General features: G+C 44.8%; 2 protein-coding genes across 16 annotated transcripts in view; one reads left to right on the forward strand and one right to left on the reverse strand.

Annotated features, from left to right (window-relative positions):
• Window positions 1–1,048: 1,048 nt before the first annotated feature.
• PDHB (pyruvate dehydrogenase E1 subunit beta) lies at window positions 1,049–6,944 on the forward strand (the record flags this gene model as incomplete). 2 transcript variants are annotated; one of them, XM_079713653.1, is made up of 10 exons in its annotated part: window positions 1,049–1,090; window positions 1,210–1,263; window positions 3,094–3,201; window positions 3,292–3,354; window positions 3,458–3,493; window positions 3,648–3,933; window positions 4,359–4,469; window positions 4,816–4,907; window positions 5,967–6,108; window positions 6,414–6,944. In XM_079713653.1, 10 exons carry the CDS (start codon window positions 1,049–1,051, stop codon window positions 6,557–6,559), a joined length of 1,080 nt encoding a protein of 359 aa, XP_079569779.1. In that variant the 3' UTR covers window positions 6,560–6,944. The 2 variants fall into 2 exon arrangements, with proteins under 2 accessions (XP_079569779.1, XP_079569780.1); XM_079713654.1 differs by lacking the exon at window positions 1,210–1,263.
• Window positions 6,945–8,551: 1,607 nt separating this feature from the next.
• The window catches only part of PXK (PX domain containing serine/threonine kinase like), a gene marked incomplete at both ends in the record, with an annotated part of 75,351 nt that continues 66,224 nt past the window's right edge, over window positions 8,552–17,678 (reverse strand). For 11 of the 14 annotated variants that reach the window (XM_079712907.1, XM_079712906.1, XM_079712909.1 and 8 more), the window contains one exon: window positions 8,552–8,763. In XM_079712907.1, coding sequence (XP_079569033.1) covers window positions 8,552–8,763 — 212 coding nt within the window. Of the gene's footprint in view, window positions 8,764–10,208; window positions 10,246–17,678 lie in introns of all 14 variants that reach the window. The other 3 variants (XM_079712917.1, XM_079712912.1, XM_079712911.1) reach the window with 1 other exon arrangement.

Consider the following 17,678-nt stretch of genomic DNA (forward strand, 5'->3'; position numbering starts at 1 on the left):
TACAGTAGCCAGGACATGGAAGCAACCTAAGTGTCCATCAACAGATGAATGGATAAAGAAGATGTGGCACATATATACAATGGAATATTACTCAGCCATACAAAGAAACGAAATTGAGTTATTTGTAGTGAGGTGGATGGACCTAGAGTCTGTCATTCAGAGTGAAGTAAGTCAGAAAGAGATAAACAAATACCATATTCTAACACATATATATATGGAATCTAAAAAAAAATGGTTTTGATGAACCTAGGGGCAGGACAGGAATAAAGACGCAGACGTAGAGAATGGACTTGAGGAGACGGGGAGGGGGAAGGGTAAACTGGGACGAAGTGAGAGAGTGGCATGAACATATATACACTACCAAATGTAAAACAGATAGCTAGTGGGAAGCAGCAGCATAGCACAGGGAGATCAGCTCGGTGCCTTGTGCACCTACAGGGGTGGGATAGGGAGGGTGGGAGGGAGACACAAGAGGGAAGGGCTATGGGGATTACGTATATGTATAGCTGCTTCAGGTTGTTATACAGCAGAAACTAACACACCATTGTAAAGCAATTATACTCCAATAAAGATGTTTAAAAAAAAAAGAGCGGACAGTGCTTCCAAGAGAACCTAGGCTCGCCTGTAAGATTGTAAATCCCCAGTCACCAAACTGTGTATAAGGGCTACTCCGTACCAAAAAATTTCAGCGCCTGCAGAAGATTGGCCTAACTCTGAAGGTCCCTCGGCCTCGAGTTATGATTCTTAGAGTCTGATTTTTGGTCCGTGCGATCCACGTATCAACACGCAGGGACGTACTCCCGGCGTGCAACCGGAGCGCCAGCAGACGCCAGCTCTCAATAACATTGATCCCAGGCTGCCTCAGGCTGAGTGGCGAGACCCCCGACACGCCTCCTCGGCCCCACCCCTCGGCCCCCGACGCCCTGGGGGGCGGGGCACGCAGACGCCGTGCGCTGCCATTGGCCCGCGCCGGCAGGGGAAATGGGGCCTGACTAGTCCGCGTCCCTCCTGTGTTGTCATTCGGCGGCGGCTAGAGGACGCGGTCAAGATGGCGGTGGTGGCTGGGTTGACGCGGAGACCCCTTGAGCAGGTCGGCAGCGGCTCTCGGGCCCATGACCCTGCGCGATCCCTGCCCAGTCTGCGTCCCCTCTGAGCGTCCTCTCTCTCTCTCTCTCTCTCTCTCTCTCTCTCTCTCTCTCTCCCCGCCAGGTCTCCGGGCTGCTGAGGAGGCGCTTCCACCGGACCGCGCCGGCTGCTCTGCAGGTAACTGGCCTGGAAGCTAGCCGGGCCGGCGAGGCCCCTCGTCCCGGAGCGGAGGCTGGGGCCGCATGTCACCCGCGCGAGGCCCAGGGGAATCAGATGTCCGATCTGAGGGAACTAGACTTGACGCTTCTTCCCAAACCCTCCCCCTTAAAATTTTTTATTGTGGTAAAATATACATAACAAAAATTACCCTTTTAAACTGTATATGCAGTGGGACTAAGTACATTCACCACGTTGTCCATTCACCACCAGAACTTTATCATCATCCCAAACAGAAACTGTACCCATTGAACAATAACTCCATTTCCCATTAGCCCGTGGTAACCTCTATTGTACGTTCTGTGCCTATTAATTTATTTATTCTAGGGACCTCCTATAAATGGAATCATACAGCATTTGTCCTTTTATGTCTGGCTTATTTCACTTAGCATGTTTTCAAGGTTCATCCATGTTGTAGCATGTGTCAGAATTTCATTCTTTTTTAAGGCTGAATGATATTCCGTTGTAGGCATACACCACATTTTGCTTATCCATTCACCTTTTTTTTTTTTTTTTTTTTTTTTTTTTTGCTGTACTTGGGCCTCTCCTGTTGCGGAGCACAGGCTCCGGACGCGCAGGCTCAGCGGCTATGGCTCACGGGCCCAGCCACTCCGCGGCATGTGGGATCTTCCTGGACCGGGGCACGAACCCGTGTCCCCTTCATCGGCAGGCGGACTCTCAACCACTGCGCCACCAGGGAAGCCCTGATTTTTTTTTTTTTAACATCTTTATTGGAGTAAAATTGCTTTACAATGGTGTGTTAGTTTCTGCTTTATAACAAAGTGAATCAGCTATACATATATCCCCATATCTCCTCCCTTTTGCGTCTCCTTCCCACCCTCCCTATCCTTTACGTGCCTTCATAATACAGAGTTCAGACTGTCTCTCATGGTCCAAAGGTTTTTCACCTGGCTTTATACCAACTTTTTTTTTTTTTTTGCGGTACGCGGGCCTCTCACTGTTGTGGCCTCTCCCGTTGCGGAGCACAGGCTCCGGACGCGCAGGCTCAGCGGCCATGGCTCACGGGCCCAGCCGCTCCGCGGCATGTGGGATCTTCCCGGACCGGGGCACAAACCCGTGTCCCCTGCATCGGCAGGCGGACTCTCAACAACTGCGCCACCAGGGAAGCCCTATCCATTCATCTTTGATGGACATTTGGATTGCTTCCACCTGTTGGATTTGTGAATAATGCTGCTGTGAACATTGGTGTGCGATTATCTGAGTCCCTGCTTTTCAGTTCTTTTGGGTCTATATCTAGAAGTGGAATTGTTGTATTATATGGTAATTCTGTGTTTTGAGGAATTGCCCTCTCTTCCCCTTTTTGTTACTGGAGGATTCTACCATCCTGTGTAGTAAAATAACTCCTACATCCTGAAGGCAAACTGTTTGGCAGTGCCTGGCACCTAGTGAGCACTCAATATGTAGTATTATTTAGGCTTCCTTGACTGTTCTCTGCCCCACAGTATACCAGATGTGGAAATAAAATTGCCTAGTACACTTTTCTATTTAGGAAGCCACCTATGAGCTGGTCTGGCCAGCAAGCAGATTTCTTAAGCTTAGGTGCACATCAATAAAGTGTTCAGTATACTTCTCATTTACACATCCAATCAAAGACTGGCTATGAGTGATAGAAGTGTTACTTTCTGAAGTTTTTGAACTTTTGAAGAGAAGCCTGTTCTAGTGATAGTTTTTACATTGTGTGCTGTGGGCAGCCTAGGTCAAGAGAGACAATCTCAATAGTATCCTAAGTAATGCTGTAGCTTATTGACTGCTTTCCTATACCTGTGACAGGTGACAGTTCGTGAGGCTATAAATCAAGGTATGGATGAGGAGCTGGAAAGAGATGATAAGGTCTTTCTACTTGGGGAAGAAGTTGCCCAATATGATGGGGCATATAAGGTAACCAAGATACATGAAAGCTATACAGAACTGAGGTGGCCATTTGCCCCCAGGACAATTAAAGGTAATGGGGTCATTGCTTAATTGTAGGTTAGTCGAGGCCTGTGGAAGAAATATGGAGATAAGAGGATCATAGACACTCCCATATCTGAGGTAAGCCTTTCATCAGGAAGCAGACCTTTGAGGGGCATGTCTATTAAAGTGTACTGTTCTAACTTTTGTGGATTTTTACTTATGTTTGCGTTTTACGTTCTAGATGGGTTTTGCTGGAATTGCTGTAGGTGCAGCTATGGTATGTAGTCCTCTTTATGAATCTTATCCAAAGAGACCACTTTCAACATGACTGTTTAAAAACATTGCTTGAATGTTGGGGGAGCGAAGTGGTGATTTGCCACTCTAAATTGCTGCTTCTAGTCTTTTTAACATCTATGTTTTTGATTTGACAGGCTGGGTTGCGGCCCATTTGTGAATTTATGACCTTCAACTTCTCTATGCAAGCCATCGACCAGGTTATAAACTCAGCTGCCAAGACCTACTACATGTCAGGGGGCCGTCAGCCTGTGCCCATAGTCTTCAGGGGGCCCAATGGCGCCTCAGCAGGCGTAGCTGCCCAACACTCACAATGCTTTGCTGCCTGGTATGGGCACTGCCCAGGCTTAAAGGTGGTCAGCCCCTGGAGTTCAGAGGATGCAAAAGGACTTATTAAATCAGCCATTCGGGATAACAATCCAGGTCAGTAGCGTGACGTGTTGTGGGTCTCTTTTGAACATTAAAGAACAAAAATGAAATATCTGCATGGAAGGAACCATTAAAGACTTCTAGTTAGGCTTAGATATATCATATAAAATGTTAGTGATTTACAGATATAGTAAAGATAGGAAAAAATGTGGTGTTCTTCTTATTTCTGACTATAATGGGGCCAATTAGATACCGGAGAAATTTGCTGCATACCTATAACACCGATTTAACCCCGTAGATAAAATCAGGATCACCCAGACTGCAGATGTCTGTACTTAAACCATCCTCAAGGCTACTGCACACGATAGGTATGAGGCTTCCTAATCAGCACAGTGAAACTTTTCACAATATGAATGATAGTGTTGCATATACATTTTTAGTTGTATAGTTACTTTCGTTTAAATATTTATATTTTGCAGTGGTGGTGCTGGAGAATGAATTGATGTATGGAGTTCCTTTTGAACTTCCCCCAGAGGCTCAGTCAAAAGATTTTCTGATTCCTATTGGAAAAGCTAAAATAGAAAGGCAAGGTAAGAGAAATTAGTATACATGTAAACATTATTTGTAATCCGTGCCCTCTATTTATGTTGGTCAAATTCAGTCTAGAAGTCACTGCCCTTTACTTTGACTAGGAAATTATAGGATGAGTTCAAGTTTAAAATGTGTCATGCCCTGATTGCACATATATTTGTTCTTTTCTAAATCTTGGTCCAGTAGATTTATATTTCATTTCTAGGAAGGCTGCCACATTCCTCATCTCGCTGGAATGTAGTTGAGTTTAAGATTCTAAAATGAAGAAGAACCATAGCTGGCTGCAGAGCAGGACAGTGTCTTTGGTTTCAACCTGACCTCTTATCTGTGACCACTTCGTTTCAGGGACACATGTAACCATAGTTTCCCATTCAAGACCCGTGAGCCACTGCTTAGAAGCTGCGACGGTGCTATCTAAAGAGGGAATTGAATGTGAGGTGAGTGGACATTCACTTGTTCTTAAAGAATCAGGGGACTTCCCTGGTGGCACAGTGGTTAAGAATCCGCCTGCCAATTCAGGGGACACAGGTTCGAGCCCTGGTTCGCGAAGATCCCACATGCCGCAGAGAACTAAACCCGTGCGCCACAACTACTGAGCCTGTGCTCTGGAGCCCGCGAGCCACAGCTACTGAGCCCATGTGCCACAACTACTGAAGCCCGTGCACCTAGAGCCCGTGCTCCACAACAAGAGAAGCCACCGCAGTGAGAAGCCTGTGCACCACAACGAAGTGTAGCCCCCGCTTGTTGCAACTAGAGAAAGCCCACACGCAGCAATAAAAACCCAACGCAGCCAAAAATAAATAAATTAAAATAAATAAATTTATTAAAAAAAAAGAATCAGAAAGGTCCCTTTAAGACCCAGAAAGAGGCGTTTGAGTTCTGTAACAAGTTAATTAGGTATAAAATCTTGCTTTGTCACTTAGTTCTGCATCTGCTTAAAGCTGGGAACCTACTTGCTTTTCAAATACCCAGCTGCCTACCACCTAGGGTCTGGATCTTTTTAGTATGTGTTTTGTCAAGTTAAGATCCAACCTTGGAGCTGGAGTTTGGGAGAAGGGAAAACTTAGAAGTCATCGAGTCTAACCCTTTCATAACCAGGAGGTACCACTTCCTAGTTACACTTGGGCATGTTACGTACTCTAAATCTCTGTCATCAGCTATAAAATGAGGATAATACATTTACTGTCCCGTCAGGGTGGTTGTAGAATTATACTTAGTGTAGTGCCTGGTACAGGGTAAGTAGTCACATGTTAGTTATTATTTTGATGAGGAGGAAGTTAAGGCCAAGGGATAAGTGAGTTCTGTAAGTGAACAAAGCTGCCTGTAGTAGAGATAAAGATTTTTGTTTTACCCTTTTGACATTTTGTTCATGAATGGGCAGATTATGTTTCCCTAGACCCAAAGATTAAAAGGAAACAAGAAAGGAAGTGGCATTTTGGGGATAAGACTATATTTGTGAGGAAGTGGCTCTGTAAAGCTATTTATTATCTGTTTAGGTGATAAATATGCGAACCATCAGACCAATGGACCTTGAAACAATAGAAGCCAGTGTCATGAAGACCAATCACCTTGTAACTGTGGAAGGAGGCTGGCCACAGTTTGGAGTAGGAGCTGAAATCTGTGCCAGGATCATGGAAGGTATTTCAGAGAAACTGATTCCAGAATAGTTAAACCGTAATAAACACTGTTACAGGACAAAACAACCAAAAGCTAGGGGTGGTCAAATGACTTGAATTTTCAACTTGTCAGCTTGGTATTTTTCCTTTGGGTGAATGTTTAAGAAAGCAAGACCAGAAACAATTCTCTGTAATTATCATTCCTTTCAGATTTCAGATTTCCTTCTTCAGATTTTCCTTTTCTGGACAGCCATACCTGCTATGCTGAGGTGGTGGTGCTCAGCTGGTTTTTCATGCCTCTCTCATTTGTGCTTCCTTCCCTCTTAGGCCCCGCATTCAATTTTCTGGATGCTCCTGTAGTTCGTGTCACTGGTGCCGATGTCCCTATGCCTTATGCAAAGGTTCTAGAAGACAACTCTGTACCTCAGGTTAAAGACATCATATTTGCAATAAAGAAGACACTAAATATCTAGCTTGGACTTGAATTTCAAGTCATTGGGATTTCCTTAAAATACTTAATGACATTTCATCTGGATTGTCCTATAAGACCTTTTGATTTGTAAAGTTATGTCTAAAGCAACAACACACATGTTTTTGTACTGGGAAGAAGTTTAAATATGTCTGTGGAAAAACTCTCCACTCTCCTGCCTAGGTTCCACGCTTTTTTTGTCTGTTACAATAGCCATGTTCTTTAAATAAGATTAATGTAAAATTTTACCCTCTCACTAGAAGGACAAGGTATAAATGTGGCAAGAGTCCTGATATCTCCAAAAAAAGATAACTTATATGTAAAAATAAAAGCATATAATCTACATTTACTGTTAGACTGTTTTGATAAGGAATAAAGGAATTCCTAACTATTCCTAACTATGACTAATTGTATTTTTATATTCTTGAGATAATAAATGTGGGATAGAAGTCTTAAAATTCTGTTAAGAAATTACTGCCATCAGGAACTAATCAGTAATAATTAATCTCCTAGACCGCATCACTTACTTAAAACAGGAACTTGCCCCCCGACTCTTCAAATGCCTAATTCTAGTAGGTTCTCTTTAAAGTTAAACCAAAATCTGTGTCAGGTATTTTTCCCACTGCCAACGAACACACGTTCTGCCATACACTGCCCTCTTCAGAAGTTGAGATGGAAAAGATAGGTTTAAATTAATTATAGAAGCATACAAGTGGTACCTAATTAAAACAAGAAGACAGGATTGTTAGCTCTTATTAATTAAGAGGGAAAATACGACACAAAAGAAAATAGAGATAGAATAGGTAGGGAGGAAACTTTAGAAATACTGTGTGAATCTTTTCTTTATATTTACCAAAGTTACTACAAAAAGTTCTCATTTAAAATATCTAGCCAAGCTACAAATAACACATTTTCTAGACATGGTTTATTTTAATAAAAAATACAGCTGAACATTTATCACAGATTACATGAAACTATACACAATGACATTCTCTCTGCATAGTAACCAACACTGATGTGTGTAACTTGAATTTTTAGATGGATTATTTATAATCCTTTAAAGTGCAATTTGTTTAAGGGTTTAAGCAAATCATAGGATAAAGGATCTTTCTAATAAATGAGTAACATTAAAAAGATATATTTGGATAAATCTTTGGAAAATCAGAACTGATTTTGCCAGATGTACTTGTGTTGTAATAATAACCCACCCCCACAAATGCCAAACTTGACTTAATTGCTGAGGGTTAAGAAGATCGTCTAATTGGCAAGAGCTTTTTCTGATGTCAACATTTTTTTGTCTGTTCGATACATACTAAAAGGAACTAAGAGTCTAGAGTAGTTCCTTTAGCAGCCCTGAGTTCTATAACCACAATGGAGTTCCTGTTTGAACTTCAGAGACTGTTAGGAACTTTCCCCATTCTACTTGAAGGGAAAATGAAGAACTCAGTTGCTTCTCTGACTCAGCGACATAACTATGCTTTGGGCTACAGTGTTAATGTCTAGGATGAAATTAAGGTAGCAAAAATGGGAGTTATCTAAGAGATAACCAGAAAACGCTTTAGAATAGAGAAATGAACTATGAGAGGAACATTTCTAGGAGCTGTCTGATGGTATAGGAGGGATTGCAACACGAAGGCCATTCACCACTGTCACTGTATATTGTCATTGTTTTTGTTTTTTGTCCACTTCCTTCTGTTGGTGGAAATAATTGATTCCAATATGCTGCTGCCACCAAAAGATGACCATTAGAGGAAGAGCAAGACTCCTTTACAACAGTAACAAAGGAGCAAACTATTTCTTAAGGCAGCAATGCCAGCCTGACTTTATTCTACTTGAAGACTATTTCCCTCTTGAAAAGCCTCTTACATGAGCATCTGCGAAGTCGTATGTGACTGTACTGGCTCAGCAATTATTCATCCAGATAGAGGGTACTTTAGGGGTTGGAGGTGGAAGGAAAAACAAAACAACTTTTCCCTCCAAGTGTAAACACAAAGCTTTAGCCGATCTTAGGAGCGCTATGATCACAGGTTTCGGCTTTCCTCAAAGTTCCTTTTTGGAAATTCTGGATGGAGCTGAGTAAGGCCCCTCGGCTCACGCCATTCACAGCCTGGGGCGGAAGCTGTGTGGGCGCCTCTGTGCTCGCAGGAGGCAAGGGAGCTGCTGGTGGCGGAGGCGCAGGTGGAGGAGGTGGGGGTAACGCGGACATCCCTGTGGAGGAAAGGGCACAGTCAGTATCTCCACACACCCTGTACCCGTGCTACCGCTCAGTCCTGGGCAGAAAGGACTTTGGTGAGACTGCAAATGTTTTCCCTCAAATGGGCCAATACACCTTGTACTGTGTGATTTTTTTTTTAATACTTGAACAAGAAACATAGAAGCATTAAAGGGGAATTAATTAAAAGTTGCCATTTCTCCCAAGTAATAGTCATGTGAGAAAAGACGGAACAAATATCACAGATTACATGAAACTATACATAGTGACATTCTCTGCATAGATGAGGCTCTACTTCCACTTCCAAACTTTAATCATGGTCCCAAAAGAAAAGTTCCATTAGCTACTTTTTCCAGGTTCCAGGCAGCTCCACCTATTCCTGAGCTAGCAACTAAAGATAGACATCTGTATGCATAGAGCTGGGCTACTGGAATATCAGTTACTAGTAAGGGATGAACGGTTCTTTAGCTGCTCCAACACACACAATATTTGAAGGACGTGATTTAACATAAAATGACAAATCACTTAGGATTCTCGGCAAGTAACCACTGTCTGCTGGGTTATGGGCTCCCCAGGGGCATCCGTCTTGAATAATCATTTCCTATTAGGTTGCATGAAAAAAACATAAAACGCTAATGTTAGCAATGCACAGCAAGGCGCAGAGGCCTTTCTCTCTCCAGCAATGGTATTCTCAGGGAGGAATCTTCCTCAAGCACCTGTGTTTCCACTGTGGCCCAACCCAGGGACAGGATGGAAATGCCCTAACCCTACATCTTTGCTGAAGTGTCAGGGGAGACTGGAATGCCGAGCTGTACCCTGGTGGGCAAGGAGAAGGAAACTGGACAGGTATCTGAAACCTCCCTTAGCTTTCAGAAACACGAACACTGGGTGCTCGAATTTTATAGTTCTGAATCAATGAATGAATTGTCCTCTTGGGACAAAATAAACACTAGGTAGAGAAAACACCCTGCTGGGACTTCCCTGGCTGTCCAGTGGTTAAGACTCCATGCTTCAGTGCAGGGGGGCGTGGGTTTGATCCCTGGTCCGGGGAACTAAGATCCTGCATGCCACAACTAAGAGCCCACATGCCATGTGGCATGGCCACAAAAAAAAAAAAAAGCCCTGCTTTAAAGAACTTGCCTGTGTCACAGCCGCCCCATTTCCTGTGACCCTTGCAGCTCCCCGTGACTCCACATCTCTTTCTAGTCTTACCCTCTACCCCACCCCAGTGCTACCACAGAAGACATTCTGCTAGACGGCTCCCCTACCACCTCCCTCAAACTGCTACTGAGCTGTGGTGATACTAGGTAAACATACCAACCGCTACTTGAGTTTATATGGATGAGTGGTCAGGATCATCCATAAAATACTTCAGTAAGTGCAACCATTTTACCAACTGTGATAGGCAATAGTTAAAGCATTGTATATCATAGAAAACCACTTACCTTCCTTTACATCTTTACCCAAACCTAAGGCAGCTGAAATTAAAGAATCATACAGATGCACACACTCATGCTCTGCAATCTTGGAATTCTCAAATAATCATATAGCAATACAAATAAACATTAAATACAGACAAATGAACAAAATGTAATTTTCACTGGTTCTGTACAATAACAACTAATGAATGAAGTTCTATTATGTTCTATGCCAAGGTGGATTATGGGGAAATGTTCCTGGCTTTAAGTTACAGGGTTACAGAGATAAAAAGAACTTCAAACCTGAAATGACTGTTGAGATGAAAAGAGCAGGGAGAGTAAGTGTGTGACATGAGCATTCCTCTGAAGGGGGTTCTTGGAAAGTGACCCGTAAAATACCGGGAGGAGGGGAGACGGCCTCTGAAGCCTCTTGGAACTCAACTGCAGAGCCCGGAGGACTGAGTGGGCGCCAGTGCCCTCCCAGCTGCCCCCTCCCCTTCCCAGCACTCTCACCCAATGGCCAGAAAAGGTCAGCAGAATCTGGACTTGACATGTACGGCCCAACACATACCCGAATGAGTGCCCGCATGTCTGCCTCCCAGCTTTGTGCTTTGACCCTGGCAGAAAAGTCAGTGCGGGTTATAGACGAGAAGACAGGGCTGCAGTAGCACTTTGTTCCACTAAAGGCATGGAATTGGCCATCCAGAGACTGCAAGTCTTCTAGCCTAGGATTCTCGGAGGCTAGAGATGGGCCTCAGGAACTGGACTTGGGTACAGGCTGCTATCTTGGCACAAAACTAAACTGCTTGGCCCTCGTGAGGAACCATCCCTCGACTTTGGCCTCATTACTAGGCACTCAAAATTAAAAGTGCAAATTCACTACCACAGAGTTTGGAAATTGGGGGGTGGTATTCCGTAAATGGATCTTCATCTTCCAAGTAAAGGCTGAAATTGTCTGAATGAATCGCTTTGAATATGTAGGCAGCATAAATAAATACACTGTCCAAAGTGCCACAGGGTAGCCTGTGACTATAATACGATGCTGAGGGCTGTGAGAAAGGAGACTATGCCCATCCAAGAGGAAAGAGCAGGTCACCTGCGGTCCCCTCACAGAGGGCCCAACCAGTCGTAAAGGGCGCGGTGTCCCATGAGGTCCACCTTTCCTCATTGGGCCTGCAACAACTAGGGCAGATCCTGATACGTATGATTAGGGCCAGGAGCAGCTCAGAACCCTCTGGAAGGGGAGAGGAGGTCCAGGTCTGAAGGTCAACACTGGAGGAGGCAAGAACACAGACCCAGGGGCTCACAGTCTCTGATTACAGGCCCCATCGATTTTTTTTTTTTAAGTTTTTCCTTTTTGCCTCTTCTGTCATCCACAAAATTCCTTTAAAGGTTCACTGGAGCTTAAGCTACAACACGTTGGTAATGATGTGGGAAGGGGGAATGTTAACAAGGGGCCAAATTCGGACTTGGCTCTTTTTCCTGGAGCAAACCTGGGAACAACTGCCTAATGCCCGGGCCCCCCACTCCCCAAATATGAGGGGGCGCCCCCCCAAAGGCCTCCTATCACCCTCATCCCCAGGCCGCAGACAAAACCAGATTCCGTGTCAGACTGATTGCCAAAAGAATTCACCCAGCTTTGAAAAACATTGGCCTGCAACACCCCAGGATGACGGATGCTCCGAAACAGCTTACCTCCCGTGATCACCAGGTCAGCCCTGATCTCTCCAATCTTACCTTCTCTTAGACAAAAACCCCAAGAGCCAACTACTCTACCCTCCCCAGAACCTCAGATGGGAGCCTGGAAATCCAGCAGAGGCCCTGGAACAGGCCACAGACTGTTGCAGCAAGAGCACAGGTTAGATCTGAGTAGGAATGTCTTGCCAGAAACATCCTCCCCAGCCCCACCAAAAGGACGTTTGAGGGTCCCCTTGCCTTGGGCCAACTCTGACAGTGGGCAGTCTACTAGTGTCTGCGGCCTGGGTTCCTTTGTGGTCTCCATACACATCAGGGGAGGCCACATGGCCGCCAGACCAACACCACACCTACCAGCTACCCTCGAGAGGGAGTGGAGGGCAGCGACCCCTGGAAGCAGGCAGGCCCCAGCTCTCTGGAACCGCCTTGGCCTCTTACCTCAGAAAGATGCGGAGGCTGTACTCATGTCCCAGCTCAAGCATTGTTAAGGATGCTTAAAAAAGAACTGTTTTTCCCTATTGTCAGTTATACAAGCCGTAAGTTGCTTCCCTGTGACCAAGAATGCAACTGCCCAGTGCCTTTTCCCCTTTGTCAGAGGAACAAGGAACCGACACGTTTGCAGCAACAGGGCTGTGAGGTGCTAGTTTCCAAAATTAAAAGATACCGAAATGCCATGCAGTTGATTTACAGGTTTTAGAGCTCTATTTTAAAACTAAAATCAGAGTGAAAATGAAGATTTTGAAGGTCATGATGAAAATGAAATGAATGTAAATGAAGTCACTTGGGTGCTTTTTAAAGATGCTGTATTTCATTTAAATATTCAGATAAGGAAATCGTCTCGAATCTGCTTTCCCATTTGTTCATCACTTCAGTGAGCTAGACACACTGGGTCCCATTTCACATACAGAAACAGAGCATCTTTAAAGTTAGAAAAATCAGTATAGCTTACTTTACCGAAAATTCACGTTCAAAATGGTGCATGCTCTACTGAAAACAGCAAAGAGAGAGAGAGAGAGAGAGGACACAAGTCATTATTCAGATTTTAGTGTCATTTAATCAAATAGTAAGAGACAGTAAAATATTAGTCTGAATCACATGCTGATTATTCTCACTGCCAAACTAGGATATACTTAAGTTAACCACAAGAAGCACTGGTTTGTAAACATGACTGTGACCCTTTTAGAACATGGCAAACACACTAACAGAGTAACTAATGAGTCACTTTCCTCTTCATTCTTTTTTTTTTTTCTTTCTTTCGTCTGAGATATTTTTAGTTACTCACAAGCACAGCACCCACTTAAGAAGACCCATCACAGTTTTACCTCCCCTGAAAAGCGGATGGGTACTGGGAGAGTACCTAGTGTACTAAATAAGGACAGTTTATCAAGAGGGGAGAAAAATTAGAACTCATCACTTCCCCTAGCAAGTCTTCTATGGTCTAAAATAGAGATCTGTCTTTTTAAAGTTGGGAAAAGCAAGAGCACAGGGAAGTCTAAGGTGGGGCCCCTGGGCAGGAGCATGGGGCCTCTCCCCTGAAGGCAGCGGGCTCCAGAGGCTGAATAGGGCAGTGAGCAGCATTAGCTGACCTAAGGCTAGAAAACCATTAAAAAAAAAAAAAAAAAAGGTGGGAATTCCCTGGCGGTCCAGTGGTTAGGACTCAGCACTTTCACTGCCAGGCCAGTTTGGGGAACTAAGATCTCACAAGGCCCGAGGCGCAACTCAAAAAAAAAAGGCAGGGCCTCCCTGGTGGCGCAGTGGTTGAGAGTCCGCCTGCCGATGCAGGGGATGCGGGTTCGTGCCCCGGTCCGGGAGGATCCCATATGCTGCGGAGCTGGGCCCGTGGGCCATGGCCGCTGGGCCTGCGCGTCCGGAGCCTGTGCTCCGCAGCGGGAGAGGCCACAGCAGTGAGAGGCCCGCGTACCGCAAAAAAAAAAAAAAGGCAAACATTTCTTCTTGTCTTCTTTTTAACTGACTGGATTCCAGGTTAATTGTGAAAGATAACCCTTTCCCTGACGGTGAATCCCAGCGTTCCAAACCAATGTGCCCCACTGCCCAGAGGAGAATCCCTTCAGCGAGGCCCACATGGGGCAGGGCAGGCTGACCACTGCCGACCTGGGGGGGCTCTGGGGGGATGCTGGGGACACTGCCTGCCCCACCCCCAGCAGCTGAGTACCCTGGAGAGGAGCTCACACACTTGGGCTTGGAAGCGGGGAGGAAGGCTGTGAGCCGGCAGGAGAGCAGAAGCAACACACTGTTCGGAGGACTACAGGGCAGACCTGTGTATCCTAAAGACGGAAACTGCTTTGTGTTTGTGTAGTTTTGAGAAAAAGAGGCAGTTCTTCGGGCCAGAGCCATCAATTTTGAGCCTAGAATGGGTTTCAGACTTTGACCTGGCTAGATAAATTCTGGAAGCTCCAACATTCTAAATGAATTCATCTCCTCTTGTGCCTTACTTATTCCTTTTCTTTGTAATTTATTTTTTTTAACTGTAGTTGACGTACAATATTATATACAATATTATATAAGTTACAGGTGTACAATATAATGATTCACAATTTTTAAAGGTTATAGTCCATTTATAGTTATTATAAAATATTGGCTATATTTCCTGTGTTGTACAATATGTCCTGGTAGCTTATTTTATGCATCATAGTTTGCGCCTTATTTATTCTTAACCCTCCTTCCTGTTATTCAAGTTCTCAGTCACTCTGTGCCCACAAGGCCCTGTTTTCCCTCCTCCAGCTCTCCAGATATGAAACTTCCCTCTCTCTCCAGTCATGCTCACAGACTGGGTTTCTACAAACTGCCAGCTCTCTCTTCAAAAGTATTGCTTAAAATGATAAACTTCAAGCAAGGAGGGCTAGAATTCTCTTGCAAGGCGTTCATAGCTTACTTGACAGTACTTTACTGCTTATAAAGCCCTGTTGTGTACATTATCTACCTCATAAAGACCAGACATTCTCTTAAAAGACAGCTTCAAAGTATGGAAATTACTTGTCCAAGGCCACCTGGAAAGTGGTGGAGCTACGACCCAAGCCTGGGGTTTCTAACTGTTCTCTTGGAGCTCTTTTCACGCCAGCCAAGCAGAGCATTTAGCAGCACAGGCCCTGTATGCACCTGAGAAAGCAGGCGCTCAGGAGAAATCAAGTAGATGGGCAAAGACAGAACCAAGTTTAAATCTTGGCTCTAGTATCCCCCACTTGTGTGACCTTGGTCAAAGTCCTTTAATGCCACTAGTGCCTCAATTTATTTGTCTGTAAAATGGAGCTATAAGTATAATCCCTGCTCATTGGATAGGGAGGTATTCATGAGGATTAAATAAAACAGTAACTATAAATCACTTAGAACAGTGCCTAGCACAGAATAAGCACTCAAAAGATGTTAAACACAATTATTAACAACAACAACAGTAATAATTTGGGTCTCCTGCTTACTAAGCTTTCCCCAAATACTCTTCTGCAAATCTTTTGTTTAAACACACACACACACACACACACACACACACACACACACACACACACACACACACACACACACAGATGGCAAGGCAACAGGTTTGTCTCCTCCCAAAGGGAGGGTAGGAGCAAATATCTGTGTGTCAATTAGGACCGTCTAAACCACTCAGCTCCATGAATACAGAGTGTAAACACTGGTTGGTGACACTGACCATGACATAAGTCAAGATAGTATTTTAAAGTTCTTGAAAGAATGATCTTCTAGAGGCAGGAAACAGAAACCTTAGCAAAAAAAGAAAGTGCTAGGAATATTCTCACTGGAAAAAAAAAAAAAAAGAGTTTTAGAGAATCCCACCCTACCTGATGGAATTGCCAGCAGACTTAAGGAAATATTTCTCCCATCAATTTGGTAAGGATTTCAAGAAGAGGCCCACGGCAGGGAAGTACAGTAAGAAACAGGAGAGGCCCCAGTCCTTACACAAATGCTGGAAAGGGCTCATGAGAGTAAGACCCCTTCGCTTAGAAACATCTGTCACTTCTGCCCCGTCTGAAAGCAACTGAGCTGAAAACCACCCTCACCTACCATGAATGTGCTTAAAATTGATGCTTTCAGGAAGAAAGGCAATGCTGTCAAACTGAACTTGCCTCAGTTGATCTACTGCTGAACAAACAAACAAACCCCACCAAAGGGTGGGGTCCACAGTGGGTTTAGAGGATGCTTGATTAGAACTGTGAGATAGTCTCCTCTGACTCCCACGCTTTTGCCTTCTACAGAGGACATAACCCAAACCCAGACACGGAAAGTGACTCACTCAAGGTCTCTCAGTAACTAACAGTGTCCTGAGAGCTTACTGTGTATCAGGCACTGTTCTAACTCCATGGGCATGGAACTCTCTGGATCCTTGTAATAAACCCACTAGGCAGGCACTGTTATTATCCTCCTTTACAAATAGGAAACTGATGCCGAAAGCTCAGCCTCTCTGTACACCACTGCCAAATCAAATCCCGGGGACAGAGTTTTGGATGAAGTAGAAAAGGATGGCTTTATTACTTTGCCAGGCAAATGGGGACACAGCAGGCTCCTGCCTGGAGAAACTATGTGTCCCCACCCCAGAGGATCTGATGAAGGGTTTGATAACAACAGGTCCAAGGGTGGAGTCTCTGACAAGATCAGGGCGTGTGCACTTGCACTTCCTTAATCTCATCTCAGGTGGTTTCCTGGCTGCTCCTCCCGTGATTAGCAACTCTTCCAATCTGCCCTTTGGAACTCAGGGAAGGTCATGGAGCCTGAAGTCTTGCCTACAAGAAACAGAGGACAAAAGGGCCTCCGAGCCCGGGAGTCCCACAGGGCCTCACTCGGTTTCAAAACCTGAAGCCCAGGGAGGTCAAGTATCTTCTCCAAGGTCCCAGAACTAGTGAGTGGTGATCCTCAAGTTTAGGTTCCACAGCCCAAGGTGTAGTTTCCAAGGGCTCCCAGATCCAGTTGTGTCTGAGATGCTACCTTTAGCAGGAATTGCTTTTCTAAACTAGCCCTTGAAAATGAAGAATTTTCCTTCATTTCTTGAGAAAATTGCATTTTATCATAAAGCTGGAAGACACTATGCTTGACTTAGTTCCCAGATAGACCATAAATGTGGCCTAGAAGACATAAATTGGAGTAAATGTGATTCCAGCAATAAGACAGGCAGCGTGCAGAGAGGCGGCAACATAGATGATGAGAAGCCTGGCGTCCTGTCCTGGAAGGAAAAGGACCAGTCTAAGCAGGGGCTTCCAAGCCAGAAGTTGCCACCCGTAGGCTGAGAGCCTTGCCCTCACCCAGCAGAGACCCTGAAGGCAGACCAAGTCCAAGGAAATCCACCCATAAGGATTTACTGAGCATCTCCCATGGGTATGGTAGCATGAGACTATCACTTGTTTGTAGCTCCCTGATGCCTTGTACAGAACAGAAGCTCGAGATGTCCCTTTGTTGGTGGACTAGTTTTTTCAGGTGGAGATTCTCTATTTAAGAAGGGGAACTACTGGGAGAAAAAGATTACCACGGGTGGACCCCAAGGAAAGCACTTGCTTGAATTGTATCTATCATTTTGGAGCTCCTGAGAGGTGCTGGCAATGTGAGGCCACCTCAGCTGGGGCCTTGTCTGCCTGCTCATCTCTGTGACCCAGAGCTTAGCACAGTGCTGGGCACACAGCAGCTCTCAATAAATGCATCTCCAGTAGCTGAATGAATAAACTCACCATGGGTGCCTCACTTAGGGCCTGAAATGCTAGGTTGATAGGCAAATACTAGCTATTATTTTTATGAGACGCGTTACAATAAATAACCAGCAGAGGTCAGAGTACAGG

The sequence above is a fragment of the Hyperoodon ampullatus genome (assembly GCF_949752795.1).
Source record: "Hyperoodon ampullatus genome assembly, chromosome: 10".
Taxonomy (NCBI): domain Eukaryota; kingdom Metazoa; phylum Chordata; class Mammalia; order Artiodactyla; family Ziphiidae; genus Hyperoodon; species Hyperoodon ampullatus.